This window comes from Molothrus ater, chromosome 3 (assembly GCF_012460135.2).
Source record: "Molothrus ater isolate BHLD 08-10-18 breed brown headed cowbird chromosome 3, BPBGC_Mater_1.1, whole genome shotgun sequence".
NCBI classification, from domain to species: domain Eukaryota; kingdom Metazoa; phylum Chordata; class Aves; order Passeriformes; family Icteridae; genus Molothrus; species Molothrus ater.
Genome location: NC_050480.2, coordinates 749,256 through 776,817, shown reverse-complemented (window position 1 = coordinate 776,817; position 27,562 = coordinate 749,256). Strand labels below are relative to the sequence as shown.

General features: G+C 47.2%; 2 protein-coding genes across 9 annotated transcripts in view; both read left to right on the top strand.

Moving 5' to 3' along the window:
- Positions 1 to 12,682, top strand: part of PLCB4 (phospholipase C beta 4) — a 177,219-nt gene extending 164,537 nt beyond the window's left edge. For 6 of the 8 annotated variants that reach the window (XM_036380089.2, XM_036380084.2, XM_036380090.2 and 3 more), the window contains 5 exons: positions 4,242 to 4,343; positions 5,487 to 5,544; positions 6,013 to 6,099; positions 8,134 to 8,170; positions 10,880 to 12,682. In XM_036380089.2, the coding sequence (XP_036235982.1) occupies positions 4,242 to 4,343; positions 5,487 to 5,544; positions 6,013 to 6,099; positions 8,134 to 8,170; positions 10,880 to 10,968 (373 nt within the window). In that variant the 3' untranslated portion in view covers positions 10,969 to 12,682. The remainder of the gene's footprint in view (positions 1 to 4,241; positions 4,344 to 5,486; positions 5,545 to 6,012; positions 6,100 to 8,133; positions 8,171 to 10,879) is intronic. The other 2 variants (XM_036380092.2, XM_036380091.2) reach the window with 1 other exon arrangement.
- Positions 12,683 to 16,490: 3,808 nt separating this feature from the next.
- Positions 16,491 to 26,559, top strand: LAMP5 (lysosomal associated membrane protein family member 5). Its single transcript, XM_036380706.2, has 7 exons — positions 16,491 to 16,509; positions 16,581 to 16,679; positions 16,934 to 17,106; positions 17,291 to 17,422; positions 17,495 to 17,600; positions 18,956 to 19,144; positions 25,417 to 26,559. The coding sequence occupies exons 2-7, from the start codon at positions 16,640 to 16,642 to the stop codon at positions 25,593 to 25,595; spliced, it is 819 nt and encodes a 272-aa protein (XP_036236599.1). The 5' UTR covers positions 16,491 to 16,509; positions 16,581 to 16,639; the 3' UTR covers positions 25,596 to 26,559.
- The last annotated feature ends 1,003 nt before the right edge of the window (positions 26,560 to 27,562 follow it).

The following is a 27,562-nucleotide window of genomic DNA, read 5'->3' as shown; positions in this document are numbered from 1 at the left end:
GACAGACAGACAAACAGACAGACAGACAGACAGAGCAGCAGCCCCAGAGCAGATCCCAGCCCCGGGTGCTCTCCCTGCGCTGCAGTTCCGGGCGCGGCCACCAGGGGCGCTGCTGGCTGCCGGCCGGGCGGGGGCGCTGACTCCGCTCCAGCAGGGGGCGCCGTGGCTCGGCCGCGTCTCCCTCACGCGGCGATGGCGGCCGGGCTGGGCGGCGGCGGCGCTGAGGGGAACCTCGGAGCGGGGCTGGGAGGGCAGGGCCAGCAGACCCAGAGGGACACAGGAGATGCAGCAGAAACTCTGCAGCTCCAGCAGGAGCCGGGGTGTGAGGTTACAGGGCAGAGAAAGCCCCTGGAGCAGGGGCAGAGGAACGGCGCGGCCTGGCTTCCGAACACGGCCCGGAGAGGCTCCCTCAGAGAGGCTCCCAAGGGACGCAGGGTCCTGGATTTCCCCCTGAGATGGTGAGGGTCCCTTCCAGTGAGGTTGGGTGTCAATAAGGTGCAAGAGCAGTGCAAGAGCTGCTCTTAGGAGCAGAGCCTTGCTCGCAGTAGGAGAATATCATAGCAGACAGAACCCCCCAGTGGTGGCGAATTCTCCCCACAGCAACCACATCGTCCCCCCTGCCAGAGGAGCTGAGCCCAGCCTCACCCCCAGCCAAAATCCTCCTCTGTCTCTGCCCTCCAGAAGAAAGCCCCTCAGCTAGGAGAGTACACCTGCATCCTTCCCCCACCTTGGCCATTTATTTTGTTTCTCTTAGGTACTTGGTCATTATCGTCTCTTAGCAACAAATGGGACAAAATTCCCTGAGAGAAAGAAAAAAGAAAAAGGAAAATTCTAACCTCCAACAGGTAGATGTAGGAATGGGCTTCTTAGCTGATTTAGATCATCTGAACCTCCTTAAAGGCAGCAGGGGTGATGAAGCATTTGTAGTTTGCATTGACTTTACCCAGGAACTTCAATTTGGAGGCTGAAAACCAAGAAGTATAAAATACAGAAATATCCTTTGGGGACTCGTGTTTATAGCACTGCTGGCTGTAAGACACATCCATGAGAAGTGAGGTCAAAAGAGGCTGCAGGCTAAGCTACATTAGACTGATGTGTTATCTTCATACAATATTTTGCTATAATCACACAGAAGACGCTACATGACCCTAATGCTTTTGTAATTAACCATCCTGACTATTTGAAATCAAATAAATGCACATTATAGTCACAGTGCTAAAAATCATGGTAAGTAGAGGAATCATTTTTTATTCTGTGTTCTCTTATCCAAAGCAGCCTATAAGCATATGGACATAAAACATGTGTGTACACAAAATATATATATTCATATGTAGATTTGTATGTAATTGTCTTCAGCACCTTTCACATAAAAATCGTGGAGGGGGGTGGGAAAGAAATGAAACAAATGACATTTGAAGAAGGAATTGGAATGATTTTTTAAACTCCTGAGTGAAAAAGCAGCGTGTCTCTGCGTCAGAGAGAACACATGCTGGGAGCTGCAAGCTTCTCATCCAGCAGAGAATTGTCCCAGCAAAAGGCTTGTACTGAGCTCATCTTTATGTTAATCTCTGTGTTAACCCATCTCTTCAGGCTGTCCTGCAAAACATACCCAGTCAAATAGCAAGTCCACAAACTGTTAAATTATTATACAAATTCATCATTCAAAAACTATTAGCCAGAGGAAGGTGCAGTCCTTGGTTCTGTACCTCTAAGTCATACTTGGTGGCATCAGCCCAGAAATCATGTCACTTTCTTTTTTTTTTTGAGTCTTTTTTTTCATCCTCCTTGAAATTCATCAGAATGCTTGGAAGATGATTTACTGATATATGGCCTGTAAAAGTAATTTTTTGTTTCCTTTTCCATACATAATTCCATGTTCTCTTAGCTTTGCTAGAAGCTGTCCTTTCAGCCTACCAGTATATATACACTAAGGCAAAATTTTAAATTTTAAAAAAGCTTTTTTCTTACCATTTTACTGTTTGGGTTTAGAATTTCTGTGTCTGTGTGTTGTTTAAGCATCCCTCTATCATTTCTTGTACATGATTCTTATATTCTTAGCAATGGGTTTTGCTTTCTTATTAGAAATCATTTGTGTTCAGTCCATGTATTGCTCTGTGTTTAAAGGCACTAAGAACCAGATCTGATCACTTACATCCATATAAATATCAAGAAGCCTCTTTGTTCAGCTGTCCCAGGAGCAAAAGCCTTCAATATTCTTTCTGCTTTATTCATTGCAATTTAGTGTGTTTCTGCTTATTTGGGAATTACGTGCAGACAGGGGACTTTGCTGTTACAAACAAATTTAAGACTGTGTCGGAATCTATGAATATTTCAGAAGAATTTGGACTGTGAAATATTGAAATGTGAATAATAATGCCCCAAAGAGGCATCACACTTGATAATTTGTAAACTTTCTATTGTAATATATTGTGTGTAGGAGGACATGTCCTTATCTCTAGAGGCCAGGAGACAATCCGGGTCTGTCCACAGGAGCAGGGGGATCTGTGAGGGCAGCGTGGGAGCAGAGCAGGCTCTCAGCAGGCTGTGCTCACCACTTCCCTCTCTCTGAGCTGGCTGATCAGCTGGATATCACAGCAGGCCAGATCAATAATCTCCAATGATGCCTGCTGTAGGAAAGGTGCTTTCCCTCCATGGCAGCACAAAAAGCAATTTCTGTCTGTGCTTTGGGCTCATTTAAAAACAAAGCAGAAGGCAGCAGATAGTGCTCAAAACCTGAAGCTTGTTGAGCTGCAGGAGTGCTGAGCCCCCTGCCTCCCCAGACTGAGTTCCCTTGGCTGATCTGGAGGTGGGGATCCTGCAGCAGGTCAGAAACTGGGGACATGAGGCTGTTATTCACAAGCATTATGTACTCCAGATAAAATAACCTGAGAAGAGAGAGAGAGAAATTGTGTGGTGGGTTTTTTTAATAGAAGAAGAGATTTCTATTTATTCAAACAATACTGGTGTCAGAAAATGACATGTTAATGCACTTTGATGTCATCTAAATATATATATAAATTCCAAGGATAGACTTTCATGCTGGAAGTTAAGTATCCCTTCAAAAGACATGTTTGTATAAATTTCAGAGGTGCAGTCACTATGACTCAGTAGGGAATCAGCAGCTAAATCGTGCAGTGCCACATTTTTCAGAATCCTTTTTTCTTTTTCTTTTCTTTACCATCCTGGCTTATCCACTTCTTCCAGTTCCAGGAATCACCACTGCCTGTGGGAGGAGAGTGTTTTTGCTGGAGACAGCGTGATGTGTTGGCCCTGTCAGCCACCTCCATGGCCAGTGCCTCATTTCTAAATCATCAGTGATGCACAGTAGTCCTCTAATCCTCTTAACTTCTTCCACTCTAAACTTGTATCTGATGCAAACAGGCTAAGTCAGTTTGAACACCTACACTGACTTTTTTCATATCCTTCAGCACAGTAATCAAAATAAATTATTTCAGCACTCCCCTTAAGACAGTGTGTTTGAAAATCACTTCCATTTCAGCGAGGAAAAGAAAAGGTTTCATTTCAAGAAAGGATTGTTGGAGTGAAATATGTTTTCAACACATCATTTTTTTTAGAACCCAGACTAATTTTTGCTGTGATACCACTGCTTGTAAATCTGTATCCAGGAAATGTTCAACCTCATGAACTCTTGGAGAGAAAAGGAAAAAAAAGACACCACGGCTCTTTAATAAAAATTTTTAAAAAGCTCTCTCTTTTCACAGGAAAGGCTAAAAGGTTCACTGAGCCAGTAGGAGAAACCAAACACAAGCCTGCCCATGGCCTAAACCCCTCTTTTCAGGCCCATAGGCCCAAAGGAGAAGTTTTAAAAGGAAGAGTGTTAGCTCATACCACATCTAGCAAACATTATTACTGTTGATACTGCTGTTACCTTCTGAATGCAGGATTCATACTTTTTTTAGGCAGTTGTAAAAGACAAATTGCATTTTTGATAGTAGCTTGTACTAGGACAACTCATATAATAGGGAGAAAAGAGAGTATTTTATACCCTTTTGCAATATTCAAAGTGTGAAAATGCTTTGAACTCATCTTTCCAACTATATTCTCTGGAATAAATGGAGATTTCTGGTTGCCTGCTCAAACTGTGTAAGGAAGGGAATTTGAGTGTTGTTTGTTCCTTCCTGTTCCTTAATACTTCAAGGGAAAAGTAGCCCCAGTGCAGAGGAAGCCAACCTCACAACGTTGCACCTCAGGCATTAATGACTGTGTTTGCTTTTGCCCAGGGAAAGCAAGGAGATGCGTGCCAACCAGGCTAAAATATCCATGGAGAACAGCAAAGCCATCAGCCAAGACAAATCCATCAAAAACAAAGCTGAGAGGGAGAGGTGAGGATCCCTTCCTGACAAGGGAAGAATGCTGCCGGAGGCTGACAGGGGAAGCCGTGGATTCATTCCATTAAAACCATGCTTTATGGAGGGAAACAAAGGTCTAAAGATTGTGCTGGATAACTTTTTAGATGACCCTTTTAGGAAAAAATGTGACTTTCTCATATTTATCCATTATTAACTCTGATGCCCTGATCATCTTTGACTGACTAGAGTAGGTCCAATCACACTATTAAATTTTAATTATTGTACTTCAAGAGCATTGTATTTTTTTTTGCTTTTTCAGTGAGATGGGGGCCTGACTGAGAAGGGAGTAAAAGCAGAATCTACACAATGATGTCCTATAAGCCTTTGGGGTTTCCCCTTCACTTTGGCCCTGCCATCTGGCTCGTTCTTTCCTTTTTTACATCCCCTCCCTGGCACTGGGCTATTTTGGTCCCACAGCCTGAGCCAAGTCCCTTGAGTGCTGCACAGCCCCAGCTCATGAGCAGGAGGAGCTGTCAGAGCCCTCGGTAACCATTTGCTTTGTTGTGTCAGACCTCACTAATGACTCCCAGGTAAATCTGCTCCCAGATCTGAAAGCAGTTCTGGTTTGTGGGCTGAATAACTGTTTGAACTATTTTTGTTCTCTGTCGTGGCAGAAATCTTGGGCAGAGACACTTGAGTTATTTTATGTAACTATTAATGTTATATTTATATTTTACATAAATCGCAGCTTTAAGAAGCCTGCAGTATTGATAAGTGTAACTTCACTTATGATCATTGGATGATTTTATTCCATTACCACTCTTAAGACACACACAGCACTTTTCTTTTTTTTACCAAAACTGACAGCAGCATGCAGCAAGGCATGCACAAATTAATGAAACAATTTGTTTTGAAGTTTTGACCACCACTCTTGAGTAAGGAAAAAGCAAACTTCATTCACAGCAGTCAAGCCTTCAGTCATACTGCCAATACACTTGGAAATCTCTAAGTGTAAAGTTCTGTAGCCAGAGGAGTGTATAATTTGCCATTAGTCCCACCTGGTACAGATAATCAGAAAACAAAATACACCTGAAGAGTTTGTGATTTTCTCTGTTGCAGTTTTGGGTTTCTTTTTTTCCCAATGAGTCTTCATGGAGAACGTTTTCATTTTTTCAGGCGAGTCAGAGAACTGAACAGCAGCAACACAAAAAAGTTCCTGGAAGAGAGAAAAAGGGTAACTATAACCTTGAAAGTCACTGGGCACTGCTTCTGGACATTCTTTTTCATTCCTCTGTTGAGAGAATGAAAAAGATTCTCAAGATTCTGTGTTGAGAATCCAGCTCTTGTAGATTTTTGTCTTTGCTTTGTTGCACATGCTTGTAGAATAAAAGATCTGACATCTATACAAGGCAAAGCTATTTTAAATGAACAGAATTACTGCTCATTCCTGTGTGTTTGCCAAGTCTATGTATTATGTGCAATATGTATAATCTGTATCTATTAATTATATCTATTAATTAATAATATAATAATATTAAGTTTTTATTAAGTTTGGGTGATATACTAGGCCTTCTGTGATGCTTTATGCCACCTGAATGGGGCAAGACAGCATGCACATGTGTATCTTTCAAGCAGATTTTTATTTTACCTGTTAATAATGTGTTATATTCTCCCCCTCCCCATTATTTTCTCTCAATCACAGCTGGCAATGAAGCAGTCAAAGGAAATGGATCAGCTGAAAAAAGTTCAACTTGAGCACTTAGAAGTCTTGGAGAAGCAGAATGAGCAGGTATCTTGTTTTAAAGGCTTAGGAGAAAAGCAAGCTAGAGAAAACAGTAACCAGAGTCAGGCTGAGTAGAATCCTTCTGAATGTAAGTCCTTACCAAAATGGGGACTTTTTCCTGGTCACTGCCTACTTTGGGAGTCAAAATGAAGAGGTGACTTAAATGATGATGCAGCACCAGGTTTGTTTCAGGTGAGCCCGTGGAGCTGAACTGCTCAGCCAGAGTGCCCTTTCAGCTGTTCAGCCACACTGATACTCCTTAGCCAGATATGACAGTCATTAAGGACCCAGCATATCCATTTTAATTACTCCCCAAAAGTAACTCAAGCAAGTCAGTTTACTTCATTTTGGAATTTACATTCCTAGTACTGATTGAAAAATTAGAGGAGGAACGTGCCCAGAGAGTTTCTGAACTCTGAGACAGTGAGTTTGGACTGAATTCTAGAGATGTACAGTAGCATGGGGAGTTTTATCTGTACTAGTACACCCTTTCCTAATTAAAATACCTTATTATTTTCTGCTAGTTTATAAGCTCTTTTTTTTTTTTTAATTGAAAAACTACTTGGCAAGGAAAGGGAAATTCTAATCTTACTTCTGGTGGAAGCAACGCTACATTCTGAGCAGTTCCCTTGCTGAAAGGTTGAGCCAGAAGAGCTGGAATAATTGTGTGGACTTGCAGTACTGCACTTAAAAATGTAAACTGCAAGGGGAATATACCCAGCAGTTCAGTGAGGTGAGAGAGAAGGGGAGCATTTAATACCCACTACTGTTAAGGGCTATGTACTCACTTCTTTGTTTGGTAGATATTCAGAACTTGAACTCTCTGGAAGACAAATTAAAGCCATCTTGCCTCTAGAGAGATAGGGAAGGGAATAGAACAGGCAAATCAGGTATTTGCAGTGTCAGGAGAGAGCCCCAAAGCTGCAGCCTGCTAACTTGCAGGGGGTGGCAGCACTCTGAGATCTCAGGTGGCTGCCAGCACCGAGCCCCAGCCAGCACGGCCCTGCTGATCACTGCACCTCCTCCTGGGTGACAGCCACGAGTGCCACCCTGATCCTTCTCAGGGCTGCTGTAGATGCCATCTCCAACATCCGGCACGAATGGAGCTGGCAGTCAGTCTGCTCCTGAGCAGCATCTAAAGGCTGGGAGGCAGAAGCTGGGGGAGGCAGGACCTGGGGGAGGAATTTGGACCATGGCAGATCTGTAGTGTCACTGTAAAAGCTGCCAGAAAAATGATGGGCTTGATCCAGAGCTATGGTGTTATCAGTTCTTTCTTTCCACTGCTCCAGAGAGCTTTGGATCAGTTTTTTAAGATACATAAGGAGAGGACAGAATTATTCTGATTGTAGTTTTGGCCATAATGTGATAACCATGTTCTGTGTGAGGGAGCTGGGATAAGTGAGTCACTGAAGGGTCACCTCTTGGAGCAGTTAGAGACATCCTCACCTGGGCTTACAGCTCTGCAGCTGAGGGGTGGCAGCAGCCTATGTGAGCTTTCTCATTTGCCATCTAAGTCAGGTAAATCATCAGTTATTAAATGGAATAAGCTCCTCTGTGTGCTGGTTATCACTCCTGTGTGGGCTTGTGGGGGCCTTCACCACAGGGGTTGTCCTTAACAGCTTTTTAACTCACTCTGATTTGATCCATCCGGACATATCTTTCCATACATGCTGTTTGAACTATTTCCTTGTAGCCCCAAAAGTGCTCCAGTGCACCCCGCAGCTGGCTCTGGTATCACTGCTAGAGACACTGATGTATGGAAGTTAGTTGGATCCAGGGGGTGTTTGTTTAATGTGGATTTTGAAACACTTTTTTCTCCTGATTGAACAAGGCAAGAAAATTTTCATACAAATATACAATGGAAAAAGTAGAATTATGGGTGGAAACAGCCTTCAGTACAAACTGTTGTAAATTTAAATTTGTTTTGTTTTATGTATGTTTTTCTTGCATTAATTTTTCAATATCACTTCAGTTTTCATTCATTTAATTTGCTTCTTGTTGTATTACTCGATTTTGACATTTTTATTTTTGTACAAACAGCTTTTGAAATCCTGTCATGCAGTGTCTCAAACACAAGGTAGGATGGACGTATAATAAGCAAACTATTATTTCAGTGTGCTTTCCTTCTAAATTAAATCATTATCATTGGAGCCCTCCTTGTAAGTGCAACCGTTGGGAAGTGCCATTGACACAGTGAGCACAGTGCTAATCTTGTTTGCACACAGATATTTGAGCCTGACACAATATTAGCAGTATTTGTGCTTTAGCATCTGAAATGCAGATGGATATGAACAGTGATGCGCAGAGGAAATATTTAGAGATTAACTTGTACATTAGCTGCTGTTACTGGAAGATCTGCTTAGAGTTCTAAATTGTGTCTGTGAGAGCGTCTATTGATCTAAGGAAAGTATTTTAGTGTTAACACACATATGATTAACTGCTAATGCTGATAGTCAGACAAAGGGTATCCACATATCTCAGTATGGTAATAAAATAAGTAATTCCACTCTAAGAATAGCCAAATATAGAATAGATGGCTGGAAATAGCTTCCTAGTGTCTGTGGAAGAGCACTTTAAAATTCACTTCAAATTCCAACGTGTTACAAGCTCTGGCAGTTACACTTTACGATGTGGCTGTGCTGCTGTGGCTTCCTAAATAATCGTTACTCCAAGAAATCCTTATTAACCCCTGGGTTTCCAAGGGAAGGAGCTGCTCTGGGCTGGAACATCCCCTTGTGCAGCATTGCCTGATCTGAATTACTCCCTTGAACTGATAACATCTTGCACTACTGACAGCACTCACTGTAACAACATTTATTTATGGACACATAATAATGAAAAAACTCTCATTAGGCTAGGGGAAAAATATATATATTTTTTTTTACTGTATGTGTTTCCTAGCTGGTGTGAGGTCTCAGTAGAGAGCACCCTGAAAGCAGAGTCCCTTGGCTGCCCCTGACTCCATTGATCCACTGTAGGTTCCAGAGGCTTGTCCTGTTGGGATGGTGTGTTCCCATTGGAATGCACTCTCTGACCCAGCCTCAGAACGGCACAAACGAGATCCTGCTCCTCTGCTAGATGCTAATGTGGTCTTTGAAGCCAGGTTCTCTAAAAGAATTCCATGGACAGTACACTGGGACACAGAATATTTATAGGACACTGTGTGCCTGTAGTCAAGTCACAAGCCTGAAACGTGAAATGTGTGAGTCACTGAGAAAAAAACACCGGGTTTTGTTCTGTTTGGATGTTTCATTTCACACACAGGCAAAATCCAGCCAACATTTCAGAAGAGGTTGTCCATACTGATTTATTTATTATGTTTCCATATTTTCATGTTAAAATTATTTCTACATTACTTTCAAGCTTTTTAAGTCATTTAAATGGAGAATGTCAATTAATTTTTAATCATATTTATGATGGTTGCTTTGCTGTTATCATAATTACTTTTTTCCCCAAGAAGATGATAAGGATGATTAAGCAAGTGCAGGGCTAGATTTTTCAAGAAGGCAGGTATGTCACATCTGCATAAATCCACATTTACCTTGAAAAGGAATAGAGGTGCACCCTCATTACTTTAGACCCACATCTGCCCATTTTCACCTATGCAAATGTGTGTTTGCACATCAGAGTAGGTGACTCCTTAAGTAGCAGCTTGTATAGCCAAGTTCCCTGTCTAACTTTTACAACTTCTGGGGCAACATAGTTTAAATAAATCAAGTCCCCTAACCATTTTTCCCTGCATGATGGATAATAGAGCAATTACACCCAAGAAAAGAGTGCTTGGCTTGTCTCTTCCTAAAACTTGTCCTAATGCACCTGAATTTGATTGTATAGATGGGTTAGGGACCTCAGGGTCCTTGGGGTATGGATTTAAATAACTTCCCAGATTGAGAACCCCCAGGGAAAATGGAGATGCTGACTCTCAGTTCCTTTAAACTGCAGAGTTTCAAACCAAAACACGATGAGAGGAGGAGAGAGTGTGGCTCTGTGTGCATCTAAGAGAGAGAGAGAGGAAGGGAGTTTAAAAAGTGCCCTCTGAGAGGGGATTCCCAGGCCAGTGACCATTTACACACAGAGCTTTAACTCTGCCTGCAGAGCCCGAGGTCTGGCATGTATTCATTGCTGGATTTTGCATTATGCATTTGGTAGTGTTTCAGGCGGATTCAGGGTGTGTAATCCCGTGGAGCACACAGCAGTACTCTAATCCTGAGGTGAAAAACACCCCCTCTGTAATCATAAGGATCTCCAGGTCAGACTAAAATGATTTTTTAAAAATATACTAATTTTTAAAATACACTATTTTTAAAAATCTTGCCTACTGCAAGAGAGATGTTACACTGATGGGTTTTTGTCATTACTTGTCTTTATGAAAGAAACAAGTCCAGATCATGGATGAATTTCTGGCGTTAACACATTACAGTACTCTCACAACAGCAGTAAGAATACATTCCCAGACATTTCCCATCTGAAAAAAAATTGGCATCTGCCTAACTTCTTCCCCAAAACTGGGGTTCTGCATTTTATCACACACTTCTTTAGAAAGTCAACCCATGACTCCCAGAATAGAATAAAAAAAAAAATCCTAAGAATTTGTAGATATACAGATTACATCCAATTATGAAAACAGAGTGACATGGGGTGGGGGGATGAGGGGTGTAACAATAATGTTGTTATATATCTCTTCAGTGTGCTTTGCCTGTGTTTCACTCAGACACTCACGTGAAACGTGCTTCATTGGGAGCAGAGGGTCTAATGCAACACTTCATGCGGTTATTTTGGATTGCAGGCAAAGGAGATGCAGCAGATGGTGAAGCTGGAAGCAGAGATGGATCGCAGGCCAGCAACAGTGGTTTAAAGCCTCAACAAGCAAATTGAAGTTGGAGAGCACAGCGTCCTTAAAATGAGAGCAAAATTCAGAATAACATTGCTGAGGTTGAAGAGTGGGCTTTTGGTTTGGTTTGGTTTTGGCAGGGGTTTGTTTTGGGGTTTTTGTTCTTAATATATCGAGGGTAGCTACGGACCACCAAGTCTTAAGGTTTGCATGGTTTCTTTTTTAACACTGGGCACTGAATTTCCTGTGTTGGATTTCCATAAGAATTTCCTTTGTTCAGAAAAACCCCGACCCGAAGATGAAGAGAGCTTTTTAAACCCCATCCTGTTTCCCTTTCTGTATCTCACCAGGCACCTTGCCTGCGTCAGAATCCCAGGATCAGAGCCTCAAAACACAAGAGATACTGTTAACATCATCTCAGATGGCAGCAAAGCTGTAGCTCGAGTGGTGGAATTTCCCATTTGTGTTCTCACGTGTGCTGTGCAGAGCCCCGTGCTGCCAGACCCTGCCAGGCCATGCCTTGTCAGATGCTCCACACCTGATGTTCCCTGAGCCCACTGAACGGGACCTTATGCCAAGTAATAATTAGGATAGTAAGGAGTTGAGTTTGATTTTAAATTATATTTAAATGGGTTTTTTTTTCAGGCAGCAGACAGTTGAAAGGTAACTGTGTGTATTCAAAAGTACAGTGTGTACAAAGTCATCAGCCAAATTCATCAGCTGCAGCAGTTACTTGACAAGATATTTCTGCAGCCTAACGATGTCATTCACAAGTGCCATATCAACTCTAGCAATTCTGAGGGGAGCCAATATCCTGTAGAAGTCACTGCAGTGGATAACCTGAGGGAAATACAGTGTATTCGTGCCAAAACTGGTCAGTGCTCTGAGGAATTACGTATTAGGCACTTTAAGAAAAGTTTACATCCTACATCGCTTGTATAGAAATTGCATTTTGATCCTGTTGTTGCAGATCCCAGATACTACAGTTCATTGTAACTTAAAAGATTGTTTAAATGGCTTTTGGCAAAAAAGTTTGTAACTGTGAAAATGTAAAAAGTATTTATACACTTGGGAAACACAACATTGTAGAAAATCACATACATGTTGCTACGTGATAAAATTAGTAAACAGAAATGCTAAGAGTATGTTTGCATGTGATACAAATGCTACTAAGGCTGTCATGCCTACTATATGACCACAGTCATGCTACTAGCTGGTAAATACTGAGTAAATGTATGGCACAGAATTTTGTTTGATTAATTACAAAGACTTTTAGCATTACAAGGTCTCTATATATATGTGTGTATATTAATTACGTGGGCATTCTTGATACTTGTAGTAAAAGAGAAGTACATAACTAATTTAATTTTACACAGAAGTATTTATGCAGATTTTCAGAATTTCATATCAGGAATAACCTTTTTATGTCCATTAGATATAAAAACAATTTGCTAAAGTGTTAATTTGCATGTTTCCAGAGCTTGCTGTAGTTATATTGCAAAACAATGCATGTAAGCATTCGGCTTGGAATTTGTCCATGCTGCCAATTCAAAGATGACTGCATGGAAAACTGGTAGTTTAGAACAAATCAGATTTCTGATTTCAATGTACTAAGCACCAATTACTTTGTTGTATATGCTTGTACAAACAAATTCTACATATTCCTATAAACAAAATAAATGAAGAGAGATAATTATGTTATTGTCAGTCCTGAGATGAAACTTTCAACTTCTCTAATAAAAACCTTAAAAATGCAAATCCTTTAGTTTTGACTGCAGTGAATTGCAGGGTGGTGGTATTAATTGCAGATTTTTAGCAAGTTGTATTCCCTGTAAAAATGTGCATAGTGTAAATATATTTCTATCACAGCTTATTTAGTCAAAGGAGTCTTTTTTTTTGTTTGTTTTTTTAATTTCATATAAGTGATAGAAGCATTGTGCAGCACTAGAGAACTGCCCCAGTGGAGTGCAGCAGCATAACCTGGAAATGCAGCAACCCGAGGGCAGTGTAGCAGCAACTGAGACAGAGGTCAGTGAATCTTTAGGTGTTTAAAGCAGGGTTGGAGCAGACTTGGGATGAGTATTCAGAATTCCCATTCTGATGCCACAGCCTGTGAAGGTAGCTCCTGGTCCTTTGTAATGTTTTAAAAGACAAGTTGTGTACTGAGAGCCGCTCTCTAAGCCTGGCTTAAGTGCTGGCTGGAGCTCGAAGCAGAAGTGTTTTCAGAGCATACTGGACAGGATTTTTATGATGATTTTTCTTTTAATTAAAAATGTCCTCTTAAAACACAGCTGGTGGAGACAGTGCCGTGAGCTGGAATTGTATGTACACTGTTGCCTACTGCAGTGGTTTTTAGCCTGTAAGGAGGAGCAAATGACAGACCAGGTATGGAAGGAACTGGATGGTGAAGCATCTTAAGCTCATGTAGAGCCTGGCTGGAAAGCCCTGCTAAAGAAACCACTGGGAATGGAGGGCATGTCCCTGAGAAGATCAAACCTGCCTATTTAATTCCTTGGTGAGCATCCCATCCCCTCAGGGGAAAACACAGGTTTTGGAAGGACAGAAAATACTGTCCAGAGCCTCTGTCTGAGTCTGTGCTCCCTGCTCAGCCAGCAGCGAGACATCCATCAATTCAGACAGGAAAATGGGCTTCTGTGAAACTGCCGAGCAGGAGACCTCAGCTGCCAGGCTCAGCTCCCCACACTGATACCTATTTCATCCACTGACAATTTAGCATAAAATGCAGGCAGTAATTTGAAATTAAGTGATGAATTTTGTCAGCTAAGTGTTTTGAAATACTGTTTAAGCAGTATTTGATTCAAAAATTATTTGAAGTTTGGCCGCTAATGTAATGAGGTGAGAATTTCCATTGAGATGAAATAGGCTAATCAATTTGAACATTGATACTGAGTTAAAGCAGTTTAAAATGTCATTCCCTGCCGGGGTGATAGATTCCACTTCACTGAAATTTCATGGAGGGAAGTGGCAGATTTTCCCTCTCTGAATCGCTTCAGATAAATTCAGCTCAGCTGTGATGGGGAGGGTCGCGACACCCAGGCAGCCTGCTATTGTTTCAGGTGTAGGAATTTGGGCGTTGGTCGTTAACCTGATTGCTTTCAGGTGGGGGCCTATTTAACCCCTGTACCACCTGCATGCAGTTAAGAAATCACCCCAAATCACCCTCAGGTGCTGCCTGTGAAACCAGCTGCAAGTGGTAAACCCTGATTGGACATAAAGCCCTGTTCCTGCGGGCTGTGTCAGTAGCGGTCCCAGCGCTGCAGCCTAGCTGTCCCCGTGCTGTCTGCTCCCTTCCAGCAGGCTGGTAAGAGCTGTTATGTCTGATATTTGGGGGCGGCAAGGGGGATTCAGGCTTCAGAGATAGCCAGGTGGCCTCCAGAGCTGGGGGTAAGGGCAGGTGGCAGGGGGGTTTGAGGGGCCTGCTCCGGGACCATAAACTGTCCCTGGCCGCAGCGTTTCAGGGCGGCTGGTGCTGCGCTGGCTCGCTTGGGTGAGACCTTTCTGCTCTGTGTGTTGGGGGTTGTTCAGTGCTAGGAAGTCTTTCGCCTTTCCCTTTTATTTGCCACGGAGAGAGGATGAAGGCAGCTCTGCAGGCTGGAAGTGGCAATTCTCTCTGGAGCTGAAGGCTTTGTTGTGCTGTGTTTGTTGAGCACAGTTCTGGGCTGTGGGGCAGCCTTGCCCCTGCATCCAGCACAGCTGCTCTTTCCTAGCTGCTCCCTGGACCCTCCTGCACAGGCTGGATGCAGGGCCAGCTGCTCAGAATCGTGTATTTTGGGCATTAAAATCTGCCTAGACACTTCACAAAGGCTAGAAATTAAATAGTGGAGTAGAGAGAGAAATAAAGGGTAGTCAAACACTACCTTCAGCTCATCAGTGTAGGACCTGAGGAAGCCAGGCACTAAAATCATCACAGAAGTACAGCCTGTTATAGTCAAAGGTTATATTTTCTAGAAGATTAAATTTTTTCCCTTTATATAGTCCCCTGAAATTATTATCCATAGGTTAATCCTGTACCACAACTGACACAGGTCTGGCTGTATTTGGGGGTGTGCAGGAATGGCTTTTTATCATGAAGCGAGAGAGAGGAAATGGTCAGAATATATTTAATATGTGCAGAAAGGAAATTTCAACATTATAGTTAAAAAAAAAAAAGTTCCTTTAGTATCATTTTTTATTGTTTAAAAAAGCCATTTCCCAGCAAGAAAGCCCCTCTCTGCTCGTGTGTGCCCTGGCAGAGAAAGGGCAGTTGCCCACAATCAAAACTCACCTTGCAATACCTTGGACGGTTTCCTCCAGATGCCTTTTCCTGAACTAGAAATGCGGATTGGTAGTGAATCCAGTAATGCTATCACTCCAGATCGCTGCTGTCCCTTTGGCTTTTTACCGAAAAACCATCCTCAGTGTAGGGCCCTTCATCCCCGCTGCTCCTAGGACTGGTGTCGCTGTAAATCGTAAATACTCGGATGTGCTCCTGGTCCCGGGCCGAGAATGGCAGCGCGTTAAAGCTCCAAAAAAAAAAGGTCCCGGTGAGAGGGGGAAGAAATATTTCAACATGGCATCACCGGAGCAAGGGAGCAGCACGGGAATCGGCCGCGCTTCCCCGGCACGGAGCGGCGGCGCTTCGGGCTGGGATCGCCCGCTCCTGCCGGGGCCAGCGCCGCCCTGGCCCGGCTGGCAGCGAGGGAGGGAAGGCGCTGCCTTGGCTCGGAGCCGAGGGCCCGGAGCCGGCGGGGCAGGGGGCGGGCAGCCCCCCGTGCTCTCTGTCCGCTCAGCGCCGGGCCTCGCTGTGTCGCACCTTGGACCCGGCAGGGACAAAACCCCGAGTGCCCTGGCTCAGCTGGCCCTGTCCGCCTCCGAGGCGCACCTCCTGCCTGTGCCCCCCAAAAACGCCCGCACGGGCCGTGTTGTTTCTGTTTTAAAGCACCTTCTCGGGCTGTTGGGTTTTATGTTACGGTGCGCGTTGTGGTTTGGGACATCTTAGAGCTCAGGTGTGCCGATGGCCGCTCACAGAAGGATGCGGATTTGCTTCCGACCTTGCCACACAGAAATAACCGCACGTTTCTTCCTAAATTAACACGCGGAGCAGCTGCTCGCCTTCACCGAAATTAGTGACGCTCTGCGAGCAGCCGGCACAGGAATAGGCAGGAGTAGGTATCCCCTCCTCCATCCCGCCGGCCTCTCCGGCAGGGACGGCCGGCACAACCCGGGGCGAGGGGGTCCCGGGCCCGCTGCCAGCGCCGGCCCTGCCGGGGCAGCGGGGAGCGCTCGGGGCGAGCCCGCTCCGCTCCAGCCGCGCCTCGGGCGGGCGGCCCGAGCTCCGCGGGGATCCCCGGCAGCCCCTCCGCGGGGAGCTGCGGCGGGGCCCGGCGCCGGAGGGGGGGAATCCCTTCTTCCCTCCTCCCCGCTCGGCTGCGTACGCCCCGTCCGTCCCTCGGCGTGGGCGCTCCATCAGCTCCGCCGGCATCTCCCCTCCTCCTCCCCGCACACCCACACACTTTCCCCGTCCCTCCTCCCCGCCACTCCGCAGCAGAGTGCTTTTGCAGCCTGTGCGGCTCCTGAGGAAGGAGGTGTGCGGCTTTCACCCCCCCCCCCCCCCCCTCCTTTTTATTTTTAATTTTTTTTTTTCTTTTCTCCGGAGCGGACCTTTCAGAGGAGCAGCTGCAGCAGCCGCGGCCACGCCGGGACCGAGCAGGGAGAATGGCCGGGGGGCGTCTCCCGGGGCTGCTTTTCATCTTGCGTGAGTACCTGGGTGGCGAGTCGCGACACGGAGCCCTGTCGCGACCAGGCTGCCGCTGGCGGACTCGGCGCTGTCACGGCACCGGTCTCGCATCACCGCCACCGGCTGCCACATCGCCTCCACCTGCTCAGTCGCGACAGGAACGCCCCGTCGCGATAGAGTAGCTTGCTCCAGCGGGCTCGGGGTGGCGGGAGGTGCTAGGGTGAGCGGCAGAGGCTCGGGGCTGCCGGCGCTCAGCCCCGCTGTGCCCGCAGACGCCGCGGCTCGCCTGGCCGCCGAGCAAGAAGTTGAGAACCTCTCCGGGCTCTCCCCTAACCCCGAGAAGGACATCTTCGTGGTGCGGGAAAACCGGACGACGTGTCTCATGGCCGAATTCGCCGCCAAGTTCATCGTCCCCTACGACGTGTGGGCCAGCAATTATGTGGATGTGAGTGGGGGCCGGGGGCGGCCCGGGGTGTCCGGGGCTCCGGCACGACCGGGGGTGGCAGGGGACACACGCGCACATCTGCCGCTACTTTCGAAAGTCCTTTATTCCCTCCGAGCATTGTCAGCCGGGACGGGGTGGGGCGGGACTCGGGGGTCGCCCGGCTGAGCCCCGCTCCCTTTTGCAGCTGATCACGGAGCAAGCCGATATCCCGCTGTCGCGGGGCGCCGAGATGAAGGGCAAGTGCGGCACGAACGAGTCGGAGCTGGAGCTCTCGTGGCTGGACCAAGCGTACACCCTCAAACTCTCCTTCCTCAAGGTACGGGCACGCCGGGAGCCGGGCCGGGGGCGCGGCGGCTCCGCGGGCTCCTGACCGGCCCTGTCTCGGCAGGAGGGGCACAACACGTCCCGGGGCCCGGAGGCGTCCTGGAAGCTCAGCCGGATCCAGTTCACCTACGACACCTCCGAGCGCACCTACTTCAAGGATGCCGTCAGCCGTAAGCGCCCGGGCTCGGGGATTAAGGGAGATCCCGGCGGGCGGGGGCAGGGAGTGCTCAGCGGGCTGCTCCTAAATGTAACTTACGGGAAAAAGGAAACCCCAAATCCTCCCGACAAAGCCGGGACCAGCTGCCGGCTTTAAACCGCGTGTTTTAATATTTTTTTTTCTCCGCTGTTTTTTTTTTTTTTGTTCCGTTGTTTTTAATCACCGCGGTTGGCGGGGGAGGGAGAGCCCAGCTCTGCCCGTTTGCTGCGCTGTCCTGTGGGACTCGGGGTCCGAGGGCGGAACAGGGAGACACCTGGGCTGCAAAAGCTTGTCTCCTTTCCTGTGGGGAGATTGTTTTTGAGGTTAATCCTGATGATGGTTGAATAGGTGGAAAAGCAGCAGTTCCTCAAGATACCTGAGATTGACATTAGTATTGTACCCCCACACACCTCCGCACCCAGCAGCCTCCTCTTTTCTCACTGGGTTTCCATTCTTTTGGTTTTCATTTTGTTTTTATTTCATTTCGGCTCAGAAATGTGTTGTCTTGAATTGAAAAATGAAATATTGTCACTTGCAAATGGTTCTCCCTCAGGATTTCCCAACTCTGGCGAATAGGGCGCTTGGAGTTGTTGCCATAAGCCATGCTGGTTTTGGGGCTGTTTTCCCGCTGTTTGAGTCCCCAGAACACGGAGCTGGCCGTGCCGCATCAGCCCCTGCCCGTGTGAAGCACTGATTGCCTTTTTGTGCTGCCGGAGGGGAACAAAGGGCTGCAGAAGAGCGGGAGGTGGCAGATACCCCTCATTCCACCTGGCTCAGCCGCAGTCGGCCTTCGCTTGCAAAACAAGCCCGGTGGGATGGGGAAATATTTTCTCTAATTTGTGCTTGGGTGAAACGGCCCCGTTGTATTTTCAGGAAGGGCTCCGTGGCCTGTCTTGCTTTGCGGGGTGGTCCCCAATGGCACTGTTCCTTCCCACCTGGATTCAGAGCCCAAGTGCAGCCTCAGAAATGGGCGTTCCAAATGTGGGGAGCACAGCCACAGTCCCGGGCTGCACCCCGAGCGTCTGTGAGCAGGAACCATTTCACGTTAGGGACGCCAGGCGCTGTGACAGGAGCGGAGCTGGCGGCAGCAGGGCCAGCTCTGCGCTTTGCGGAGCAGCTCCGTGTGCTGGAGCTGTGTTCCCGCTGTGGGAGCTGCCCTGGCTGTGTGGGGCGTCCCCCAAAAGCCGGGTCCCCCCCGGGAGGACCCTCCGGAGCAGCAGGGCGCTGCTGCCGCACTGCGCCCCGGCCGTGTCATGCCCGTTCGGTTCGTTGCCTCTGTTGGTGCGGCCCCTCGGGGCCGGGCCTGACCCGTGTGTGTCCCCTGGCCAGCCGGGAAGCACACGGCCAGCTCGCACCGGCTCTCGGCCCTGGTGACCCCTGCCGGGCGGTCCTACGAGTGCCAGGCGCAGCAGACCATCTCCCTCGTCTCCAGCGACCACCAGAAGTCCGTGCAGCTCCTGCTGTCGGAAGTGCGGCTCCAGCCCTTCGACATCCCCGCGGATTTTGTCTTCAGTGAAGGTAAGGAGCAGGCAGAGGCACGTCCCGCATCCCCGAGGTGCTGATGCTGCCACGGCCTTTGGGGATGTTGCAATCTACTGAAGGAATTTGGGTCCCACCTTTTGCAGGGCCACCTTCCCCTCACTGCACTCTGTTACCAGTGCTCCCTACACTCCCTCCAACCCATTCCTTCCCTCTGTGGTCCCCCAAAAGGCTTTACAAATTCAGCCCAGCTGCCAAAACATGGACCATCGTTGTATGTACATTGGCTTCTGTAAGTACTCGGAGTCAGACTGCCAGCAAGCCCCAATGCAGCATCCCTGGGGAGCTCTGCAAGGCTGAGGTGTCTCCTCTGCAGCACAAAAATGCTTCAGCACAGCCCCAGGTGCTCCTCAGGGCTGCTGCACGCTGGGGAAGCTTGGGGCTGCAGTGGCAGGGTTTGCTAGGGACACACGTTCCTGGCTCCAGTTTGATTAATGCCCATTGTGAGGGGGAAGGAAGCGAAGCAGGGACCTCAGTGAGGCTCCTGGAGCACCAAACACAGGGGATGCCATTCTGCTTCTGGGATTCCTTAACATCCGTGGTGGAGAAAAGAACACCTGAGTTAAAATGCAGTTTGTATCAAAGGCTGCCATGGGACAGGATTCCTGCAGCCTCAGGTCCCTTTATCCCAAGGAAGCCATGGTGCTCCTCCTCCCAGCTCTCCCTTGGCTTTCCCGTCAGGCTGAATGAGGCAGTGTAGCCATACCTGGATTAGGGCAGACCAGTCCCATGTCATAGTGCTGCCTTAGCACTATAATCAGTTAAGCCTGTTATTGTAACCAGGTGCAAACAAAATGTGTAATGGCCAACTCTTTTAATAATGAGTTAGCAAATGGTGGTTTTCAAGCCTAGCATTAAAAACGTGGAGCTTTATTATTTTGCATGTGGGAAATGTTTTGGAACACAATGAAAGCCCAGCAGTGACTGCAGAGCTGAGTGGTTGCACTCACGACTCACGTCCTCTCAGCGATGTTGTAAATTCGTGCTGCTGCATGTGCTGGCAGAGCTCTGCCTGGCTGAATTACTCACAGCAAGGCCAGTGTAATACTGAGTAGGCTTTATCCGTGGGCAGGCTGTTTTTGTATCAAAGTAGTACCACATTTTTCTCAGATTTACATGGAGAAAAAAGTAGTAATTTTTTTTTTTGTTGGCATAGCTTTAGCTTTACCCTCTTTTTCCCCCTGTGGATCTGGGATTCCTGCACTCAGGGTTGGGCTGGGCAGAGCTTGGGGGCTGAGAACAGCGTGTTTAAAATATGCAAGGCTGTGTCTCTGTGATACCAAACCCGTGAAGTCCTAGAGCTCCCAGTTAAAACAACCAAACTTGGGGCTCACTGCCAAAGGAATCTACCTGCTGTTTTCATGATATGCTCATTCCTCTCAGGAAGCAAATTTGTTTCTATTTTGTTTTCTCTTTTGTTGCTGTAGTTTGGTGGGCTTTTCTTTTTTCCAGCACACAAAGACATGATGTTGCTTTAGCAATCTTTAAACACATGGAGGGAATTCCTCCTCTGGAGGACAGCATGGCTTCTCTCTTTGTCAGGCTCAGTGGGGTTTTCTGTAGTTGTTGCTCTCATTATTTAATTACACTCCTTTTTGTTGAATTCCACTGGAAGGTGAGCAGCAGAGAGCACCTGGAGGGGTGGTCAGAGGGGCTGGCAGGTGATTTATCAATGGAGCTCCATCCAGGGCACTGCTGCTCTCCCAGCCCAGCGCGCCCTCGGCACACACATGGCAGAGCAGCATCCTTTGTGGGGTCTGAGAACCACTGCCAATCTCAAATTACAGTAATTAGCCTTCTCCTTTTTGCTTCATTAATTTCCCATTAGGTAAAATTCCTATTAATTATGAACAAGCTACAGAACATTTTAAAATATTTTGGAGGAGAGAAAGAGACCTGCTAGAGCGGAAGAATCACCAAGACACAGGAGGGTCAGGCCCCTTTTTCCACAAAGAAACGGGGAAAAGGTTTCTTCATTAGTCCTGACATTGTTCTGGCAGGGATAGGTTAAAAAGCTAGTAGGGAATGATTGGATTGTCTTTGGGTTTTTTGAATGCTTAAATTCATGTGCTGGAGTATTTTTTGGTTTTTGAGACAATGCTTCCAACCTTCACAAATCCACATTTATTTATTTATTTATATTATTTTTCAATAGAGAAGCAGTAGAAATTTTTTTCCATCAGACTTTGCTAATTCATTTTTTTTATAATAGGGAAAATGTGTGTACATTTTTCAGCTTAGAAGATGAGTAAAATAAGAGCTGGGTCAAGAGGGTGGGAAAAGATTTAAACTGATGGAAGAACCCCAGAGAAACTGTCAGCTCTTTTGATTTTATATCTAAAACTTCGAATATAAAGCAATATGATGAAAAATAGTAACACAAAGGGATACAACAGCTGATAATCAGGGACTGGGATCCTGGGGTGGCTCAGAGGGAGCTGCGACCTCCCACTTGAGGGCCACTTTTTCTCAAGGGTCCTTTGCTCCAAGATATGCAGCCACTTTCTGAAAAGCACCTGGTCCTTCTTTCTCAAGTGTTTACTTACAAACTCCCCTCTCGAAATCCCAAACCCCTTGTCATGCTGGACACAGCTGGGCTGTTGTTCCCCCCTTGGGACCATCCCTGTGCCGATGCTCGGGCTGGTGCTGGTGCCTGCGGGAGGGCGCTGTGCCTTCTGCCGGGTCCTTTGCCGTGTGTGCTCTGCAGGAGGATTCTGGAATAGGGGAAAATGGGCTCTTAGGTGGTTTCACAGCCCCTACTGGAATTGGGCGAGCGCTCACCATAGAAACCGTGGCAGTACGTGAGCCTGGGAGGAGGCACAGCACAAAGGAGCGGTGAGGAATGCACCTCAGCACCTCCTTTGCATCCCTCTGCAGTGGGCGCTGCACGGGCAGGGACCGGGGGTGCCACCACCCCGCCAGAGGGGTGACCCCGTCGTGTTTGGGGTGCAGCAGAGCTCCCAGCATCACCCCAACTTCCTCCTTATTGCCAGGAACCTGCTTGCTTCCCTGGACTGAGGGTAACCCCAGGGACTGGGAAATGCTGAGATCCTGTGACCCGGAGCAGAATACTGGGGAAAATTTGGCAGAAAGGGCTGTTTTCCTGCAGGGTTAATTCTGAAAGCGTAGCTGTTCCCATGTTTGTCAAGCATCAACCTACTCATACTTGAGGGGGTTGAACATCCAAATTTGTCTGCCATGGACTTTATGCAAACCCTTCTCTCCTCCTGTTCCCCTTTGCCTTTTCTGTGCTGATGGAGCAGGAATGATACCTGCTGCCTGCCTGCCTCCCTGCTGTGTTGTGGACCTCATGCTTTGAATTCTTGGGCTGAAAAACGCTTCATTTGAATTCTGGGGTGAAAAATACTGTATAAATGTTAAAGTACCTTGTTATAATTGTGAAACTATTTTTATTTGTCATAAAATTATGTGGATTAACATGATATTAGTGTTAAAATAGAGAATTAACCGTCCTAGCAGTCAGCACCCAGAGAGCCTCACTTCTGCTGCAGATTGTTTGTGCTTTGCACTTCCCAGTGCCTCCATACTGGATCCTCCCATTCCCATTCCCCCTGCAGTCTCCAGGGAGCCCAGGCTTTGGTGGTCTGCTCCAAAAGGAGAAAATGGATGTTTCTGCTGAGGAGCAGGTGTGGGTAGGGCAGAGGGAGGGGCAGTGGGTCCAGCTGGGTTTGGGGATGTGCTGCTGGAGACTGACAGCTTGGCTTGCTGCTTTTTTTCCTTCCTTCCTGTTGGCTTTCTTTATTATTTTATTTTATTTTAATCCTCTTAAAAAGTAGTGTCAGGATAAAGAACTCTCTTCCTTGGTTGCTTGCAGGAGCACCTTTTTGAGTTGTGACACAGACCCTTAGACACAGCCTGGCTTTCTGTGGACCATGGGTCTCTGGCCACGTCCTCTGGCGTGTTTTGTGCCCTGCAGCTGGTTTGCTTTGGCAAAATTTGGTGGAATTCAAATGTTACAAGTGGGGGCTTTAGAGCTGGCTCTATTTTCTGCACTGGTGCTTTTAGCTTTCCTTTCTCCACTGGCTGCAGCCCCCCACATCCAGCCTGTTCTCCGGGAGTGTTCCCATTTGGGGAAAGGTGCAAGGAAAACCTGGTGTGTGTTTGAGCACAGGGAATCCTCTCAGCTGGGTTTCCAGCAGCTTTCTTTCCATCTTCTCTTGGTTTCAGCTAAGCCACTTCCCAGGCAGGAATCAGTGTCCACCCAGAGTGCTCTCGTGCTGTTTGGCAGCTCAGCACAGCCTGTCTGCAGCTATGGGGGGTGCACAGGAGCTCCTGGAGCTTGGATCCTTCCCATGGGAATGGTGCTGCTTTGTCCCTGTGGGGAGTGGGGTCAGAGCAGCCCTGGCCCCACAGCACTGCCCCTGAGTGGCTTTTCCTGCAGTCAGCTCAGCCTGGCCTTGTGTCCCTGTAAGCTGCTCAGGCCTTAGCATCCTAAACTGGGAACAGTTCTGTGGAGCACTAGAAACCCAATTCTGGGAGCTAAGTAACCATCAGGATTTCTCCCCCCATTCTCCTCACTACAAACAAACAAAACCCCTGCATTGCAGCAATTGCTGAGTCGCCTGTGCCACAGTCCTGGTGATTAATCACTCCTCTGGTGAAACCGTGAGCAACTGGAACTGAAAAGGACATTCTTGTGTGTTAGACAACATTCCACTTTTGGTGGGATTTTTTTTTTGTTTTACCTCATTTACAGCTTTAAATGTTTCCTGATGCCATTGCTGGCAGGAGGCTGCACTCCAGGACGTGGTGGAGCTCCTGGAGGTGCCAGCACCGCTGGAGATGGGTCCCTGCTGTCACCTCCTGCCTGGGCCTGGGGCTCTCTGGGTTTCTCCTGCTCTTTGCCACATGCTGTTAGATTTGTGGAGCGTTTGCTCCTCGTGGTTATTGCAGATCTCTGCAATCAGCTGCCTGGGGAACCCATCTGGACAGTCTTTAGCAAGGGGGGAATTTGTGGTGCCCTTTGTATTTGTTCATCTAGCACACAGCTTTTCTATTTTCCTTTTTTTTTTTTCCCTTAAAGTTGTCATTGTTTTCAGCACATTTCTAATACAATGAAGACAGAGAATTGTCCTTCCTGTATCATGTACCCTTTTTTCTCCCCCAGAACTGGCATTTTTCTCCTTTTTAGCCTGGCAGCCCCATCTCAGCAGCATGGGCCCTGCCTGTCCATCAGCACAGAGAAGCAACAATCCTGTGGGGAAAGATGTGCATCCTGATCCTGTCACCCTGGCCTGCAGTAGACTCTGGAAGTGTAAGGGAGCTGAGCCAGGATTACCAGTGTACCATGTTCCTAACCTCAGTGGCCTTTCCAAGCTCAAGTATTTTCCCATTGTATCACTCTTTTCTAGTGCTTTATTAGGCTGTGGCAGAGACTCATCAGCCAGAGACAAGAGCACTGCCGGGGCTCACGTTGCTTCTGCTGCTCCTTTGCTGTATTTGGTGGGCAATGTGGGGTGCTGGGGTGCTGTTTGACACAGACACACACATGTGTGCTCTGCCAGGGCTGGAGCCATGTCCCTGGGGGGCTCACAGAGAGGGGCAGTGGTGCTGTTGGACCTCTGCCAGCTTGCAGATAGAGGGGGAATCTCTGGGTGATGTGCAGGGTGAGTCTGGTGCAGAATTAAAGCCTTCCTGATGCTGAGGCCTCTCCAGACTCTCTGCCTGAATAAACAAAGCAGCTCTTCAGGCACTCAGGAACCTCAGGCTTTGGCTGCCCTGTTCCCAGCAAGGCCATTGATGTGTGGCAGAGAGGGCTGAGCTTATGGGCATGGAAGTGTTTTTCCAGTGTGGGGGCTGGTTTGATAGATGTAGCCTCTCCCTGCCTTGTGAGTGATTCCACTTTGCTCCAAGGCAATTGATTTTCTCCCTGGGGCTCTGCAGGCAGCTGCAGCCACTCCATCCTGCATGGAGCTGTGACCAGGGAGCCACAGCTCACGGCATCTCAGCCACATCCCTCTTCCCCTTCTTTTCCCTGTTCCTTCCCCTGCAGGGTCTCAGCCATGTCCCTTTTCCCTGTTCCTTCCCCTGCAGGGTCTCAGCCATGTCCCTTTTCCCTGTTCCTTCCCTGCAGGGTCTCAGCCATGTCCCTTTTCCCTGTTCCTTCCCCGCAGGGTCTCAGCCATGTCCCTTTCCTGTTCCTTCCCGCAGGGTCTCAGCCATGTCCCTTTTCCCTGTTCCTTCCCTGCAGGGTCTCAGCCATGTCCCTTTTCCCTGTTCCTTCCCTGCAGAGCACAAGTGCCCGGTGGACCAGCGGGAGCAGCTGGAGGAAACGCTGCCCCTGATCCTGGGGCTGATCCTGGGGCTGGTGATCGTGGTCACCCTGGGCATCTACCACATCCACCACAAGCTGACAGCCAGCCAGGTGCAGATCCCTCGGGACAGATCTCAGTACAAACACATGGGGTAGGAGCAGCACCGAGACACCCAGGCACTGATCAGGTAGAAAAAGCAAAAGCACTTTTTTCTGTGGGTGAGGAAAGGTTCTGGGGGGCAAGGGATGGTATTCACAGCACCTAATCCTGGGTATTTCATGGAGATGCCCAGGCTAAGGCTTGGCTTTAACACAGCCTCTGGAAGGAGAGTCAGTGTCTGTAGGTGGTTTGAATACCTTCTTGAAGCAGCTGGGCTGATCATCTGGAAACAGAAATGCTTCACGTGTCAGAGTTTCACACTGGGAGCACAATTAGCTTTCTTGTTTGGTTTATTTTTTCCCTTTTTCCCATCCCAAGAGATTCTTGCCTCCCCCTGCGTCACCTTTGGAGCGTTCAGCCCTCCACGTTCCTGGCCATGCAGGAAGCAGGGCTGGGAGACAGAGCCATTGCACAGGGCTCATTCAGGCCCTCTGATGATGGGACTCAAACCACATCCCCAAGTTTGCACTCATGTTAAGAAAAGCATGGAGGCAAATGCAGGTGTGCTTTGGGAAAAAAAAATAATAAATTTAAGGTCAGTAACTCCAGTGGAGCAGATCACAACTGTGAGCTGACCCCACACCTGAGACTGGGTGAAGAAAGTTTGTTTTTGCTTCTTGAGCCACATCTGAAGTAAACTTAGGAAAAAAAAAAGAAAAAAAGTATTGATACACAAATTATAAAGTGCTGTGCTACTGCAAGTCAACTGAGAAATGCTTCTGGCTGGGCATCCTGCACGTATTGTGATTGTGGTTGAGATGTTACATTGCTACCTGCAACTGATAACTTTCACAACAAAACAAAAAAAAAAAAAGAGAAAAAGAAAACAGTAATGTTAAAGTTACTATGCAGATTATTCAGGTATAATCTAATGTAACAGAAAAAATATAAGGGAACCCTTGAAATCTATCCTTAAATGTAGACCATTTTTAAAATTAATTAAAACATGTACATACATAATGCTTGATTTGCCTTCTTAATTTGAAATGATGTAATCTTTGTGCTCTCTCCATGGTGCCAATGGAATCAGAACACAAATCTGAGTGGGTGGCACATGTAGGATTTATTTCCTGCAGCGGTTGTGCTGCAAATGGCTTGGTGAAGACACCATGGTGGTTTGGTATTCTGTGATTTGTTGGTTGTCCCTAATTTTCTTCTATCTTTTGGTTGTTTTTCCAGTGTGTTGTGTGGGCAATGATGTGTTTTATTCTGGTATAGTCCAATTCCCACTGAGCCCTCTGACTCCACTTGGCTCCAGTGTTACCTCAGCAGGAGTTAGTGCAGGCCTTGTGTCAATTTAGGGTGTGGAAAACACTACCTTGTTCTTAAACTGATTTAATTTAAGAGGCTTGATTGTTTTCTTTCAGCTTAAAACTCAATCAAAAATAGTCATTTCAATGTTGGAGAAAGGTAAGAGAAGAAACTTAACTGTTCTTTATGCTGTAGTCTCCTCCAAAATGTATGGGTTTTTTGATGAAGGTGGATGCAGCACAAGCCTTCCTTCAGTCCTGCCTCATTCCTGGTCTCATTTCTGTGTTATGCTCAGCTGTTTTCTCATTTGGATGCAAAAAAGCAAAATTATGGCACTAACAATGATAGTGGCTTTGCCCTTTTCCTTTAGAACTGCACTGAAAGGGTCCTGGGTGAGCTTCAGACTGACCAAGTGCCACTGCCTACAATAAGCTGGTAATTAAAAAAGAAAATAAAAGGTTCTTTTAGAGGCAGTTAGAAAAAGCCAGAGGTAGCAGGAGGGTGAATAAAAGGATTAAAGGTTCATCCTTAATAGAGAGGAGCTTTGTCCTGCCTCACCCTTGTCTGCCCCGGGGCCAGGCAGGCTCTCCCAGCCAGCTCCCATCAGCCTGGCACATCTGCCACTGTGACCTCCCAAAGAATAATCAGACACACAAAGGAAGCCAACAGCTGAGCTGCAGATGCCAGAGGAGCCCCTCCACTGCTCTTTGTC

What these genes read in the sequence shown, in the direction of transcription:
- LAMP5 (XM_036380706.2), top strand. Translation starts at nt 16,640, where the DNA reads ATGGCCGGGGGGCGTCTCCCGGGGCTGCTTTTCATCTTGC. An exon ending in GGGCCAGCAATTATGTGGAT is followed by an intron (nt 17,107 to 17,290) that starts GTGAGTGGGGGC and finishes TCCCTTTTGCAG; the next exon opens with CTGATCACGGAGCAAGCCGA. An exon ending in CTTCAAGGATGCCGTCAGCC is followed by an intron (nt 17,601 to 18,955) that starts GTAAGCGCCCGG and finishes TCCCCTGGCCAG; the next exon opens with CCGGGAAGCACACGGCCAGC.